General features: G+C 56.7%; 2 protein-coding genes across 2 annotated transcripts; both read left to right on the forward strand.

Annotated features, from left to right (window-relative positions):
- The first annotated feature begins 610 nt into the window (after positions 1–610).
- On the forward strand, positions 611–7,357 carry RRP9 (ribosomal RNA processing 9, U3 small nucleolar RNA binding protein). The gene is made up of 15 exons (XM_004581513.2): positions 611–773; positions 1,019–1,101; positions 3,211–3,320; positions 3,604–3,671; positions 3,751–3,792; positions 4,017–4,143; positions 4,639–4,763; positions 4,848–4,940; positions 5,216–5,316; positions 5,420–5,554; positions 5,627–5,689; positions 6,142–6,287; positions 6,369–6,448; positions 6,989–7,062; positions 7,181–7,357. The coding sequence occupies exons 1-15, from the start codon at positions 687–689 to the stop codon at positions 7,272–7,274; spliced, it is 1,428 nt and encodes a 475-aa protein (XP_004581570.2). The 5' UTR covers positions 611–686; the 3' UTR covers positions 7,275–7,357.
- A 1,453-nt stretch (positions 7,358–8,810) lies between these two features.
- On the forward strand, positions 8,811–10,468 carry IQCF1 (IQ motif containing F1). The gene is made up of 4 exons (XM_004581773.3): positions 8,811–8,948; positions 9,067–9,159; positions 9,269–9,325; positions 10,011–10,468. The coding sequence occupies exons 1-4, from the start codon at positions 8,946–8,948 to the stop codon at positions 10,455–10,457; spliced, it is 600 nt and encodes a 199-aa protein (XP_004581830.3). The 5' UTR covers positions 8,811–8,945; the 3' UTR covers positions 10,458–10,468.
- The last annotated feature ends 3,230 nt before the right edge of the window (positions 10,469–13,698 follow it).

Consider the following 13,698-nt stretch of genomic DNA (forward strand, 5'->3'; position numbering starts at 1 on the left):
CAGTGAGTTTCAGGACCATGCAGTCAGGGCTTTCTAACACTGACTGGGGGAGGAGAAGATTCGGGAAGAGGGATGATTTTACTAGTGGGGTGAATCAGAACTGGGCACTTCCACACCGGTGGGTGAGTACTCATCTGGACACACAAAGTCCAGGACTCTGGTGCACCCTGAGCATCGGGCATTTGACCTGGATTGTGCCCCGAGTGTGCACCAGATATCCAGTGACGTTGGGCACTGTCCTCTCCTCCAGGGCTGCCTGGATGGGCTCCACCGCGCTCCCAACTTGTGTTGACACTTAGACAAGTTTAACACAAACAGGGAGGGGAAGTCGCGCTCCAGAATGTGGAACATGTGTCTCTGGCTCCCCCAAGTGGACAGAGAGCGCCAACACAGCGAGCCTGCGTTTTCTGCTTCGACCCCTCGGGGCGGAAGTACCAGGAACCAGCGTGCTTCCTACTCCAGGAGGAGCGGGAAGCCATAGGCGCTCTATGGGGCGTGGCTACAGAGGTTTATCCTATGAGCTTCTGGGGGCGTGACCAAATGACCGAAGGAGCCAATGGAGCTCCTGGGGGGCGTGGCCCTCCGACTGGTGGAAGCCAATCAAAGTGCCCAGTCTTGCCGAGCGGCTGGGGCTTAGCTGCCACGTGAGTTCTGCCGCGGCGGCTGCCAGACACACGGCGGGCAGCATGTCGGCCACCACTGGAGCTCGCAAGCGGGGAAAGTCGGCCTCGGGGATCGGGGCCGGGGCAGGGCCCGGCAAGCGACGCCGAAAGGTGAGCTGCGATCGGTCTGGCTACCAGCCGAGGGGCGCGAACCCCGGGCCCTCAGCCCTTCCACCCCAGGACCCCGGCTGCAAACAGCTTGGTCCTTCCTTTCGCTGCTCCAATCCTGGAAACCCTGGCGCTTGACCAGGGCCCTGGGCCTCTAGAGGGACGTAGGGACGAGTAGGGGGAGCGCTTGGGTCAGTGCCGGAGCGATCGGGACCCCTAAACGAAGAAAGGAATCCTGTGATCCCCAGGCGGACTCTGCAGGGGACAGGAGCAAGTCCAAGGGTGGAGGCAAGATGAACGAGGAGATCTCCAGCGACTCAGAGAGCGAGAGGTGAGTTGGGGGCACTCAGGGGGTCGGAATGGAGCCGCGCCTCCTGCCTGACACGGCTCTCCTCCAGAGTCTAACCTTCAGAAACTTCACTTTCCTTGAGGGTATCTGACCCCCAAGGGCCCAGGGGGAGAGACATCCTTGGTACATGGCTCTGGGGCTGGGGAAGGGGAGATGGAAGGATGCTGGTCTGTTTTTGGGCACGCCCAGGCACTGCCATTGCTGTTGGGAGCCAGGAGGTGAGCAGGCAGGTGCAGAGGGAGTGTGTGGTGGCAAGATGTGTCCCTGCTAGCCTTGCATTGTGGGAACAGATGAACAGGACTTTTAAGGAGTCTGTGGTGGGACAGTAGAGAAGGCCTTGAGGGGCTCCCAGAAAACTCTGTGGCTGAACAGGTGGAGGAGGGCATTGGACGCCTCCCCCTCTGCAGGTGTGGTTGGGGAGGTTTCACAGGATCTGGCATGTTGGAGGCTCATCCCAGGGACCCCAAGGGCCTTCCCCAGGAGTGAGCGTTAGACATGTTGCTCCTGAGATAGCCTGTGTGGCTTCCATCTGCTCACAGGAGAGCCTACTGTGTTTTTAAGATGGATTATTTGTGTGACAGGCAGGGTTATGGAGCCAGGAGAGATGAGTGCTGTGCTACAACATTGCCCCTGCTCCTACGCTTTGCTTAAGGCTAACCTGCCTGTGTTCCTGTGCACTTGTGTGTGCTGCTGGCTCCGTGCTTAGTGCCTTCCAGCATTCTTGGCAGTTGTGCCATGAACCTGGTAATGCAGAAGCATCTGCTCAGCGTGTGTGCGCTTCACAAAGAAGGGATGGCGTGGCGAGATGTCGTGGGTCCCTCCACCAGCACCAGCTGGCCTCCCTGACTTCACTGACTTGTTTACTTTTCTTTCTTCCTTTAAAAAGATTTTTGTTTTAAAAAGGCATCATTGGGTATAATTCACACTCAGTGATATTCACCCTTCTCCGATCTAGTTAGGCGAGTTTTGACAAACACACAGCTGTGTGATTGTCACCAATATGGATAGGTGGATTTCATCACATCTACATCCCCCCCCTAAAAACCCCTGTCCCTCATCCCCTGCTAACTGCTGTTCCCTGGTGTGTCTGTCCCAGAATGCCCAGTGAATAAAACCTGCATGTGTCCTTCCCCTCAGCCTTCTGCCTCCCCTAAATAACAGCAGATTGATGGGTTTGGGTCCATCAGTAGAAGTTCCAAGCTTGACTGTGTAAGGGAGCTACTGGAGGCCTGCTGGTTTGGCCAGTGTGGTCTAGCCTTGGCTTTGCCAAGAATTTTCAGTGTCCCCTGCGGGGGGCTGGTGCGTAAGGTCCTGAGTGTGTCCTGGGGGACCCCACTGGGGCATGTGACAGAGAGGAGATAAGCACAGAGCCGTGGGCAGAGGGAGTGGCCTACCCTGGGTTTTGTGCTGCTGAGTCCCTGGGCCCGACCTCTGCTCCCAGGGCCAGTCATAGTAGGTCCTGTGTCTGAGTGTGGGTCCTCGGCCAGCCCAGGGGCAGCTGTACTGAGGGGAAATTGTGAGCTTGAGCAGGCCAAGGCCAAGGCCAGGCCGGTCAGGATTCCCCTGCAACCTTGTCCTCTGGATGAGAGGAGGCACCAGTGGGTCCCTGGCTCTCATCTGGGATGGGTTGTTAGCTCAGGGTCCCCCTGCGTGTTGCCCTCTATGTCTGGACCTCACCTCTCCTTTCTCCTGGCTTTATACCCTCTTGCGTGGACAGAGGGCACTTGGCACTGCAGGACTGAGCATGCCCTCCAGTGCCATGTGTGTGGCACTCCTCTGTCTCATTCTCACTGTGGCTGTGAGACATCTGGAGCCATTTGGATTCTTGTCCCTTTGAGGGTGACCTGGTTTCCCTTGGAAGCTTCTCTTTCTCCCCCCTGGGCACCGAGGGGGGCCTTTCCGACTGTTCACCTGCATCCTTTGATCTTCCGCTCTGTGGCAGCACTGGCCCTGGGGACTGGATGGGAATGGTGGGCGGAGGGGAAAGCAGGGAAGGCTAAGTAGCAGGGAGAGTGTCAGGGTAGCCCTGCCTGGTCATGGTGGCTGGAGGAGCAGTAAACCCCCTCAGACCTGGAGCCTTCCTGTACACAGCCTAGCTCCAAGGAGAACAGAGGAAGAGGAGGAGGAAGAGCTGGAGGAGACCGCCCAGGAGAAGAAGCTGCGCTTGGCTAAACTCTACCTTGAGCAGCTCAGGCAGCAAGGTTAGCCCTGTGCCGGCAAGGGGAGGGTCCCCAGGCTATCTGATGGGGGATACAGGGGTCCCGCAGGCTGCCAGGGCTCTCGGTGCAAGCTGTGCTGTAGAGGGTTGCCTAGGAGCTGTAGCAGGCTTCCTGGAGCAAGCCAGACCTGCAGGTGACTCTGGGCAGGCCTGGTAAGGAAAGGCAGAAGGAGAGCAGCCAGTCTTCCCTGGTGGATTTCCCTGATGGGGGTTGGGGGGAGTGGGTCCTCAGCCTCTGTTTACCCAGTGTGGTTTGTCCTGCACAGAGGAGGAAAAGGCTGAGGTCCGCACCTTTGAAGAGGACCAGGTTGCAGGGCGCTTGAAGGAGGATGTGGTAGGTGCAGAGGGAGAGGAGGGCAGTGATAAGGGGCTGAGCCTGTCCCACGGCCCTCACCTTGCTTCTCTCTGGGCAGCTTGAGCAGAGGGGCAGGCTGCAGAAGTCGGTGGCAAAGGAGGTGAGTGCACGTCCCCCTTGGGTGTAAACCTGGAGGAAACTGAGGGTCCCCCTGGGATTGGGGGATGCTGCAGTGGGATTTTGCCCTGGGCCATGCTGGACAGAGGGTCAGGTAAGGACCTGGCAGCCTCACATTTCCCTTTTGGTCAAGGTGGGACAGCTGGGTTGGCATCGGGCAGGTGCTTTCAAGCCCCCATCCACGGTGACCCAGTGCTGCCCACCCAGGTCCAGGCCCCAGCCCCAGCTGACATCCGAGTTTTGCGGGGCCATCAGCTCTCCATCACCTGTTTGGTCATCACTCCTGATGATTTGGCCATCTTTTCTGCTGCCAAAGACTGTACCATCATTAAGTGTGAGTGAGTGCCTAGGGTGGGGTGGGGGGCACAGCCCCAGGAGTCAGTGGGGGGCACTGGCATGGGGAGAGTGGTGGTCTCACCAGTTGAACCCTAGCTGGGGAAGCCTCTGGAAGCCAGTTTGCCCAGCTTTCTGTCCACACAGGCCAGTGAGCCAAGGCAGGGTGGTGACTGAGTGAGGATTGGCGGTGCAGGTTGGGGGTTGGGCTGGAAGAGTCGGGACATGGCTTGTGGAGTCCTGGGATGTTGTCTTGGGTCCTACTGGGTCCTCCTCCTGGCAACTGAATGCTGTCCTCACCCAGCCACAGCAGCCATGAGAAGAACTCGCACCAACTTCGTTTCTCTGGGCATTCTGGGTGCTGTTTGGGTGGGCCGAATGTTCTTACTAAACAGAAGAGGGAGCTTGTCCAGTTCCGGTCCCCATCCTGGGCCCCATCTTTCGTTGCAATCCATTCCCCATCGCAGTAGCTTCTTTCCTCCTTCCCTGGTGGCAGGGAGCGTGGAGACTGGCCGGAAGCTGCACGTGATCCCGCGTGCCAAGAAGGGCGCCGAGGGGCAGCCACCTGGCCACAGCAGCCATATCCTCTGCATGACCATCTCTTCGGACGGCAAGTACCTGGTAAGGCCGGGTTGGCCCTGGGGGCACAATGGGTGTCTGTGGATGTTGTTTTCACCCCCTCACTCCTCACCCCCAACCCTCCAGGCCTCTGGCGACCGCAGCAAGCTAATCCTCATCTGGGAGGCCCAGAGCTGCCGGCACCTGTACACCTTCACAGGGCATCGGGATGCAGTGTCGGTGAGGAGCAGGGCTGACCTCAGCAGAAGACCTGCATGTGGGCCTGGTGGGGTTGTTAGGAATGGCGGGGAGCAGTGGAGTTATGGGGAGCTGTGGCTTGGGATTCCCCCGTCGCAGACCTGCAGCTGGCCCATGGCACACAGGCACAGTACTGCCTGCAGGTGGGGCTACGGAGGGTGTTCATGCAGTGTTGTGGGTCTTGCTTCTTTAGCCGGAGCCCTGTCTGTTTCCCACTGGGCTCCAAGCTGGCTTGCTCCTTCTCCCCGCACCCTTAGGGGCTGGCGTTCCGCAGAGGCACCCACCAGCTCTACAGTACTTCCCACGACCGCTCCGTGAAGGTGTGGAACGTGGCTGAGAATTCCTACGTGGAAACACTGTGAGTGTACCCGGGCAGGGATGTGTGTGTCCCATGTGGTCTCCTTCCCTTCCGTGTGACCCTGCATGACCCTGTGTGATCCCGAATCTCCTCTGCCTGGCAGCTTCGGCCACCAGGACGCCGTGGCTGCCTTGGATGCCTTGAGCCGGGAGGCCTGTGTGACGGCCGGGGGCCGGGATGGGACTGTGCGCGTGTGGAAGATCCCCGAAGAGTCCCAGCTCGTTTTCTACGGGCACCAGTAAGGCACCGGGTGCCCACGGGGTTGTTGCAGGGCTGGGGTGGTGCGGGGCCTCACCACTCATTTCTGCAGGGGCTCCATTGACTGCATCCATCTCATCAACGAGGAGCACATGGTCTCTGGTGCCGACGATGGGTAAGAGCCACCCTCCCGATGGGGCTCCCGGCTGCTGCTGCCCTCTGGGGTGCTGACCCGGGTGTAGACTCCCAACCTATGGAGGAAATGCTGTAGCCCCTTTGCTTTCCTTCCTTTCTTCCATTTATTTGGAAGGTAGAATTACAGAGAGATCTTCTATCTACTGGTCATGTCCCAGATGGCCGCAACTGGGCCAGGCTGAAGCCAGGAGCCCAGGAGTTTCTTCTGGGTTTCCCACAGGGGTGTCAGGGACCATCTTCTGCTTTTCCAGGCGTATTAGCTTTCCGGTTCTCAAAGCAGTGCCCATGTGGGAAGCTGGTGTACCAGAAAGTCGCTTTACCTGCTATGCTACCTCAACGGTCCTAGTTGCCCCTCCCATCACTGACAAGCAATTAGGGCATGCACCCTTCTGTCCCACCCCAGCCCTAACTGCCTGTACCCCATGTCCACAGCTCTGTGGCTCTGTGGGGACTCTCCAAGAAGCGGCCGCTTGTCGTGCAGCGCGACGCCCACGGGCTGCGAGGAGAGCCAGGCCTGGAGCAGCCCTATTGGGTGTCCTCTGTAGCAGCCCTGCTCAATACCGACCTCGTGGCTACAGGTGGGGTGCCCTGTGGGACTGGGGAGGAGTGCGAGAGGGTGCACCTGGCTGGGGGTTGCTCACTATCTGCCTGTCCCCCAGGTTCCCACAGCTCTTGTGTGCGGTTGTGGCAGTGCGGGGAGAGCTTCCGGCAGCTCAGCCATCTCTGCGACATCCCCCTGGTGAGAAGGGCCTCTGGCCCCTGGAATTAGCTCTTCAACACCCTCCTTTCTCCCCACTCCCCTTGTTTCTGCTCCCCTTACTGTCCTAAGAGCTGGGGCCCCAGTCGGGGCACGGTGTGGACAAAGGCCTGGCAGTCTGGTGCTGTTATGCCTGGGAGGGTGCCAGGCCATGGCATGTAGACTTAACTTTCTTCACTGGGAGAGACCTGGGGAAGGGTGGCAGAATCCGAGTCCATGGACAGACATTGCAAGACTTGGGCCAGGGGTGATGTCAGGTCTCCTGGGCCCCATGGGCAGAAGTCAGGCCACACCTGTGTATAGACCATTACCTTGGTTCCCACAGTCCCCCTGCCAGGCTGGTACCCTGCCTCCCCCGTCTCCCAGAGGTGGAGCCTGAGTCCCCGAGGGTAAAGGGCTGGGCCAGATAATCAGGTGGCAGAAGGCCCAGGCCTGGAAGTTCTCACCCTTGACCTTGATGCTGGGACATGGTGAGGGAGGGGTGCCTATAATGTCTCAACCATGCAATCCCTCTTTCCTTAGGTGGGTTTCATCAACAGCCTCAAGTTCTCCAGCACAGGGGATTTTCTGGTGGCTGGGGTGGGGCAGGAGCACAGGTACGTGGTGCCCCTTGAGGGCTGAGGGGATGGAGAAGGTGGTACTGGCTGGGCAGCTGGGTGGAATGGGGCAGGAGCTGGGCTGGCTATCAGCTGCCACTCTTCTGGTTCCATGCAGGCTTGGCCGCTGGTGGCGGATCAAAGAGGCTCGCAACTCCGTGTGTATCATCCCGCTGCGCAGGGTTCCGGGGCCTGCGGCTGCTGGCTCCTGATCCCCCCAAACCTCTTTATTTAAGTGCCTCCCAGGCCATGCCCTAGTCCCCGCCCCACTTTGTATTAAATTCTCCTCTTTGGAGCCTTGTCTCTTTTTGTTTGTTTTAAATATTTATGTCTTTATCTTGAAAGAATTGAAGAGGAAGACAGAGCTTCCGTCTGCCGTTTCACTTGCCAAATGGCTGCAATGGCCAGTGGTGAGTCAGGAGCCTCACCCCGAGTGTCCCATGTGGGTGCAGGAGCCCATGTCCCTGGGCCATCTGCTGCTGTTGCTGCTTTCCCAGTTGCATTAGCCAGGAGCTGGTTCAGACATGGGTTGGGAGGATGGGAAGTGGTCTGGATAGAGGCCGGCCTGGTGGGTGTGATGGCTCTGGAGACCTGAGTAGGGGGATGGTCACCGCCCCCGCAGGAGCAGGAGGGATGCTGGGAGGGAGGAGAGCCAGTGCTGGGTCGTGGTGTCACAGCAAAGACCTGAGAGGGTTGAGAGCCACGGAGGGTTCGGCGTGCTGCACCGCTGGCTGCGCGTGGAGAGCCAGCTGGCCTGGGTGATGCAGGGAGAGGGCGGCCTGTGGGAAGCTGCAGCAGTGCAGCGGGTGAGGTGGTGGGGAGATCAGTGGGCTTTGGTGGCTGGAAAGACTGGGTTGGGGAGGGGAAGATGCTGGGGTCAGGCTGGAGAGCACGCAGCCGAGGACTCCTTAGGCCTGCAAGGTCTGGGAGACAGGGATGCTGAGCAGGCAATGAGCTCACTGCTACACAGCTGAGGACTCAGCTGAAGTCATGGGACCCCGGGGTGCAGGCCACCATGCACCTGGCCAGATGTGGCTTTTGTTACACCCCTTATTTGGAGTCAGATTGGTCTGTTTCTTTTCTTTTCCTTTTTTTTTTTTTTTTAAAGATTTATTTATTTTTATTGCAAAGTCAGATATATAGAGAGACGAGGAGAGACAGAGAGAAATATCTTCTGTCTGATGATTCACTCCCCAAGTGACCGCAATGGCTGGTGCTGCCCCAATCCGAAGCCAGGACCCAGGAGCTCTTCTGGGTCTCCCATGCGGATGCAGGGTCCCAAGGCTTTGGGCCATCCTCGACTGCTTTCCCAGGCCACAAGCAGGGAGCTGGATGGGAAGTGGAGCAGCTAGGACACGAATCAGTACCCATATGGGATGCTGACACTTGAAGACAGGATTAGCCAGTTGAGTCATCATGCTGGCTCTTCAGTAACAGTTTTGTTGACATAACTAGGAACCATTTTCCCATTTTTCCCTACTTGTAAATATCCTTTTGGATATACCGTCATCATCAGTCCTGTAGATTAACTTCATTTTTAAATGTATGGGACAGATGGGACCATAGACCATCAGATCAACCCCCAGGTGAGAGATTGCTTTTTCTGATTATTAATATTATTATTGGCGGCTGACTCGTTTCTATGCACTTTCACATCAGTGGCACTGGGCTTTGAAGTCAGGGGTTTGCCATTTCTGCTGGCGAAGGTTGGGGAGTAGGTCTAATTGGTGGGAAGCTCCAGTTACCAGCGGCCATCCTGGCGCATGTCACAGATGCCCTTGTGACATCACGGGGGGCCCCTCCTCTGCTCTTCCCTTGCCATCGCTGGAAGAGCACAGACCTGAGGGGTTTCAAACCATCTGCACCCAGTCCACGTGTGACCAATGGTGAGTAAGAGCTGGGCACACCAGGGAAGTCCTGGGTCCTGGGGACGGGTGGGCTGCTGAAGGGGGAGGGAGGGGCAGCTTGCCTCACCTCCACCCTCGCCCCGGCGGATGATTGCAGGAGGAGACTCAGCCCGGACACCAGGCCGAGTCTCAGGAGACTGGGGAGCCAGCCAATGCATCCTCAGCACCACCAGCCGCCTCAAGCAAGAAGGTGGGGAGTTCATCCAGCCTGCTCTCCTAGCGCTTGGGGATTGCGCCCCTGGCATGGTCCTGAGCTAAGAACAGGATGAGCTCATTATTGTGCTGTTTTCCCATTTCAGGCTAAACCTTCAGCTGACACAAAGAAAGTTGATAATGCGGACAGTAAAGTCGGAGAAGTATGACCGCCGCAGCCCCTGCCCTCCACCACCCCAATAGCACACGGGGGTGGGGAGGTGAAGGCCTGTGTGTGTGTGCGCTTGTTGGTGGGGAGAATGGAATGAGAGATAAGGGGAGGCCGGGTTGAGGTAGAAATCTGTGTGCGTGTGTGTTTGCTTATGAAGGGAAACCGAAAAGCATAAATGAAGAAGGTGTAAGAGAGGTAGAACTTTCTGGACTGGGGGACACTTAGAGCACAGTAGTGTGGCCAAGGAAGGGAGCAGGCTGTGGCTCTGAGCTGGGGTTGGGGTTGAGAGAATGGCAAAGGCGAGGCACCCCTCTGTCTGCTGCCGGGGGAGGGGTTTGAGGGACGGGCCTAGTCATGGTGAGGTGGAATGGCCCATGTGGGACACCGTCACCCTTTCTCACCATTAAGCTCGAAGGTCTTGCTTGAGAGTGGCAAAGTAGGGAACCTGGGTGGCGAGGGCAGGTGGACCCCCGCTTCACAGATGAGGACCCTGAGATTCCAAGAGCCAGGGTATGTGTTCATGGCTCGTTACCAGAGGGTGTGGCCGGCTCTGGCCAATGCACCTGCATTTCGGAAGAAGGCTCTGTCTGTGGCCATTTACATGGGTGCCGGGGGGCCCTTTGCCAGCATATCCCACCATGCTCCCTGAACATCCTGTCCTCTTTTTTCTTTGCAAGTTACCAAAAAAAGAGAAGAAGACCTTTGACGAGAAGACGGCTGTTGTCAAGATCCAGGCCTGGTGGCGAGGCACCCTGGTGCGCCAGGCACTGCTGCACGCCGCCCTCCAGGCCTGGGTCATTCAGTGCTGGTGGCGGCTGATTCTGAACAGGGCCCTGGAGAAGAGGCGGCGGATGGCGCTGGAGAACTTTACGCGGGAGGAGTGGGCGGCTGTGAGGCTGCAGTCCTGGGCTCGCATGTGGCGCATCCGCCGGCGCTACTGCCAGGTGCTTAACGCCGTCCGCATCATCCAGGCCTACTGGAGGTGCCACACCTGCGCTTCCAGGGGCATCATCAAGGGCCAGTACCGGGTCACGGCCAACCAGCTGCACCTGGAGCTGGAGATCTTGCTGGGCTCAGGGCCTTGCATCGTGACAGAGTGTATTCCTCTTCCAATAAAGCAGTGACGTCCTCCCAAGACTTCTCTGTGTGATGTGTTCCTGGAGGTCATGGCCAAAGAGGAAGGATGCCCAGCCTCTGCTGGCTCTAGGAGATAAGGGGAGGCTGAGTGCCAAGTTGTCTAGGTTTCTGAGCTCCTTGAGCAAGGGCTCTGTGATTGATTAGTAATGTCTGCCACGGGTAAGAGAATTGGGGGGGGGTACAGATTGGCCATGTAGCCAGCCCCAGGGAGTGTTCCTTTGGTCTGTGTCATTGTCACCCTCTCCCTGCTGAGACAAGCTATCCTGGAGTGCTGGTAGTGGGTCAGCGCATTTGCCAGGAAGTCACCCATCTGGGTCCAGTTGCTCAGGGATCGTTCCCCTCCCTCAACCCAGGCCCTGGCTTCTCAGAGTCTGGGAGCTGCTCCAGAAACTGTTAGTGTGGCTGAGGTCCTCTCACTGCATCTGTCCCTCCCTAGGAGCCCCCAGGAGGCAAGGACTCGTTCTCCTCCTGGACTGGCCTCTGGGGAGGGGAGGAGGGTGCGTGGCTGGCTGCCAGCACTCCAGCCCTAGCTGGCAGGGCACAGCTGGCTCCTCTGAAAGTCCTACCGCACCCAGGGTGGAATTTGGGGCCCACGTGGTGGGGAAGGGGTCACGGTCAGTCTGTCTCTCTTCCTGTCTAGACACTGCCATCCCACAGGGCCCTGCAGCAGGCCAGGGGCATGGGCCTAGATCTGGTCTCCCCAAAGCCACAACCTCAGAGCCCCGTGTCCAGCTGGTTCCCTTGGCTGTGTGCTGGAAAGCCGGTTTCTACACTCACAGAAGTCAGACTATGGCACATATGTCCCTGGCTCCGGCTGTGGCCTTGCCTTGAGTGCGGGTCCCATGTCCTGTCCTGTCCCTCCATGTCCTGTCCCTCCATGTCCTGCCCCTTGTGTCTCATCTGGAATCTTGCTCTCTGTCACTCTGTAGGATTTTTGTCTCCCTGCTTGTCTTCGTTTTTACATGAAAAAGCTCTATTATTATTATTTGGTATTATTTATTTTTTCGCTTGAAAGCCTGAGTTCCAGAGATAGAAATCTTCCATCTGCTGGTTCACTTTCCAAATAGCTGCAATGGCCGGAGCTGGGCCAGTCTGAAGCTGGGAGCTAGGAACTTCCTCCAGATCTCCCACATGGGTGCAGGGGCCCAAGCACTTGGGTCATCCTCTGCTGCTTTCCCAGGCACTGAGCAGGGAGGTGGATCAGAAGTGGAACAGCTGGGACTCGAACTATGTGATGCCGATGAGGTAGAGGATTAATTTGCTATGCCGCCACCCTGGTCACTTCTTTTGTGTTTTGTTCAAGGTCTCAGAAGATAAGTCTGACCCAGGACAGTTATCTGGTTCTACCTGTTACTGGCATGTTACCATGGACAACTCATTGCCCCCTTATCAGTAAACCCCCCACTTTCTTACCGGGAAGTGGGGCTACTGATTTCTACCTTGTGGCATGAATTTCTGTGTCTGCAAAATGTTGAGCTGTGCACTTTCAATATGGACCGCTTGGCGGGTTGTACCTTGACAATGCTAAGTTGCATTCAGCCCCAACAATAGAAGGCAGGAGTCACATCCACAGGCTGGGAATGCTGGCAGTCAGGACACAGGAGGTGGCTTAACGTGCTATGCCACAGCTCTTAATGCCTATGCATATCCATCATGCCACAACAAGAAAAACAGATTCAGATTTCTCCAGTGCCATTTTTAACGACAGAGGCCAAGCGTGATGATCATTCCACCATGACACAACAGTTATGCTAGAAGAACTCAACATTGTAATCAACGCTACCAGTGGGCACTATTCCTTACAGGAAAACAGTGATTATAAAGATAGATATTGCACACACTGCATCTCATTGTAGCAGAATTTCTGAAAAACTGAAACATGAGAAAGAGGCTGCAACAGCAGACAATTCCAAGTTGTTCATTTGATTGCCAACCCGGGACAGCTGCTAGCTCCACGTTAATTGAGTCACACTTGGTGGCGGCAGCTGGAGAATCATGGCGGGAGAAAACAAACTTAACACTGTCAGACTTTCCAGGGGGAGGAGTGGCTCCAAGTGAAGCCAAAGCCAGCAGCCGTCTCAGGAGTCAAAAAAAAAAAACAAGCCAAAGGATTCCAAGTGGTTTTCCTTGGCTCTGGAAGAGTGATGTGTGTGCCAGTTCAGCTCAGCTGTTGCCGTCATCTGAACTGCTAACCCTTGGGAATATTTGTTGATGAAGTTGAGAAGAAAATGAATCCAGTACCACCTGTGGTGGCCTTTGCCCAGATGTGGTGAACCTGCCACTCGTGGAAGTGTGGGAGCACCTGCCAGCTCACAGGATCAGGGGCGCCTGCCCCCCACGCTCATTGCAGCCTCCCGCACTCAGCCACCACGGCTGCTTTTGCGTCAGAGCCCCACCCTTTCATGTGGTTCTTCTAACCTTCTTCTTTATCTGCCCCTGGGCCCTGATCCAGGGATGTCTTCCTCTCAAACTTGCTGCTGGCTGCTCTGCACATAATCCATGAGACCATGTCTGCCATGAACTGACGGCTTTCATTGCGGTCGCCATTGGTCTTTTCTGAGACATGTGGGCACTTTTTGATATCAGTTTGCTCTTTCCCTCCCGAAACAGCCTTCTCCTTTCACTGAGGATATTAATGTAGCTCTTCCACGTTTGCATCTGAAGTCTTTGCCTTGGCTCTCGAGTTCCAGGCACTTAGATTTCTTTGAACAGCAGTTACGCAGAGATACAGATCTTTTATCCATTGGTTCACTCCCTAAATGGCTACGATGGCCAAGGCTGGGCCCCACTGAAGTTGGGAGCCAGGAACTCCATCCAGGTCTCTTGTGTGGACGTTGGGGCCCAAGCACTTAAGCCATCTTCTGCAGCTTTTCCAGGTAGGGAGCTAGATGGGAACTGGGACCCATATAGAATTCAGGTGTCACTGATTGAGCACTCTAACCTATTGCCCACAACACCAGGAGGTGTCAACTTGGTGCTGCTCTCCCAGGATCCTGGCTAGCACCTTTATGTTCAATGAATCCTTCCTGCCCGTTCCCTGTCCCATGTGCTGTCCCCACTATTCCTTCCAGTCTCCAACATACCCTGCCCTCACTGCACCTGCATCCCATGAACTTCCCACTTCTCTTGGAGCTCAGACAGCTCCTCCTCTTTTCTAGAGACACATCCAGGCCTCTCTCGACACCACTATCTCCCATACTCCAGCTGCTTTCCTTGGGGCCTCTGAAG

Source organism: Ochotona princeps, chromosome 21, assembly GCF_030435755.1.
Source record: "Ochotona princeps isolate mOchPri1 chromosome 21, mOchPri1.hap1, whole genome shotgun sequence".
Classification (NCBI taxonomy): Eukaryota; Metazoa; Chordata; class Mammalia; order Lagomorpha; family Ochotonidae; genus Ochotona; species Ochotona princeps.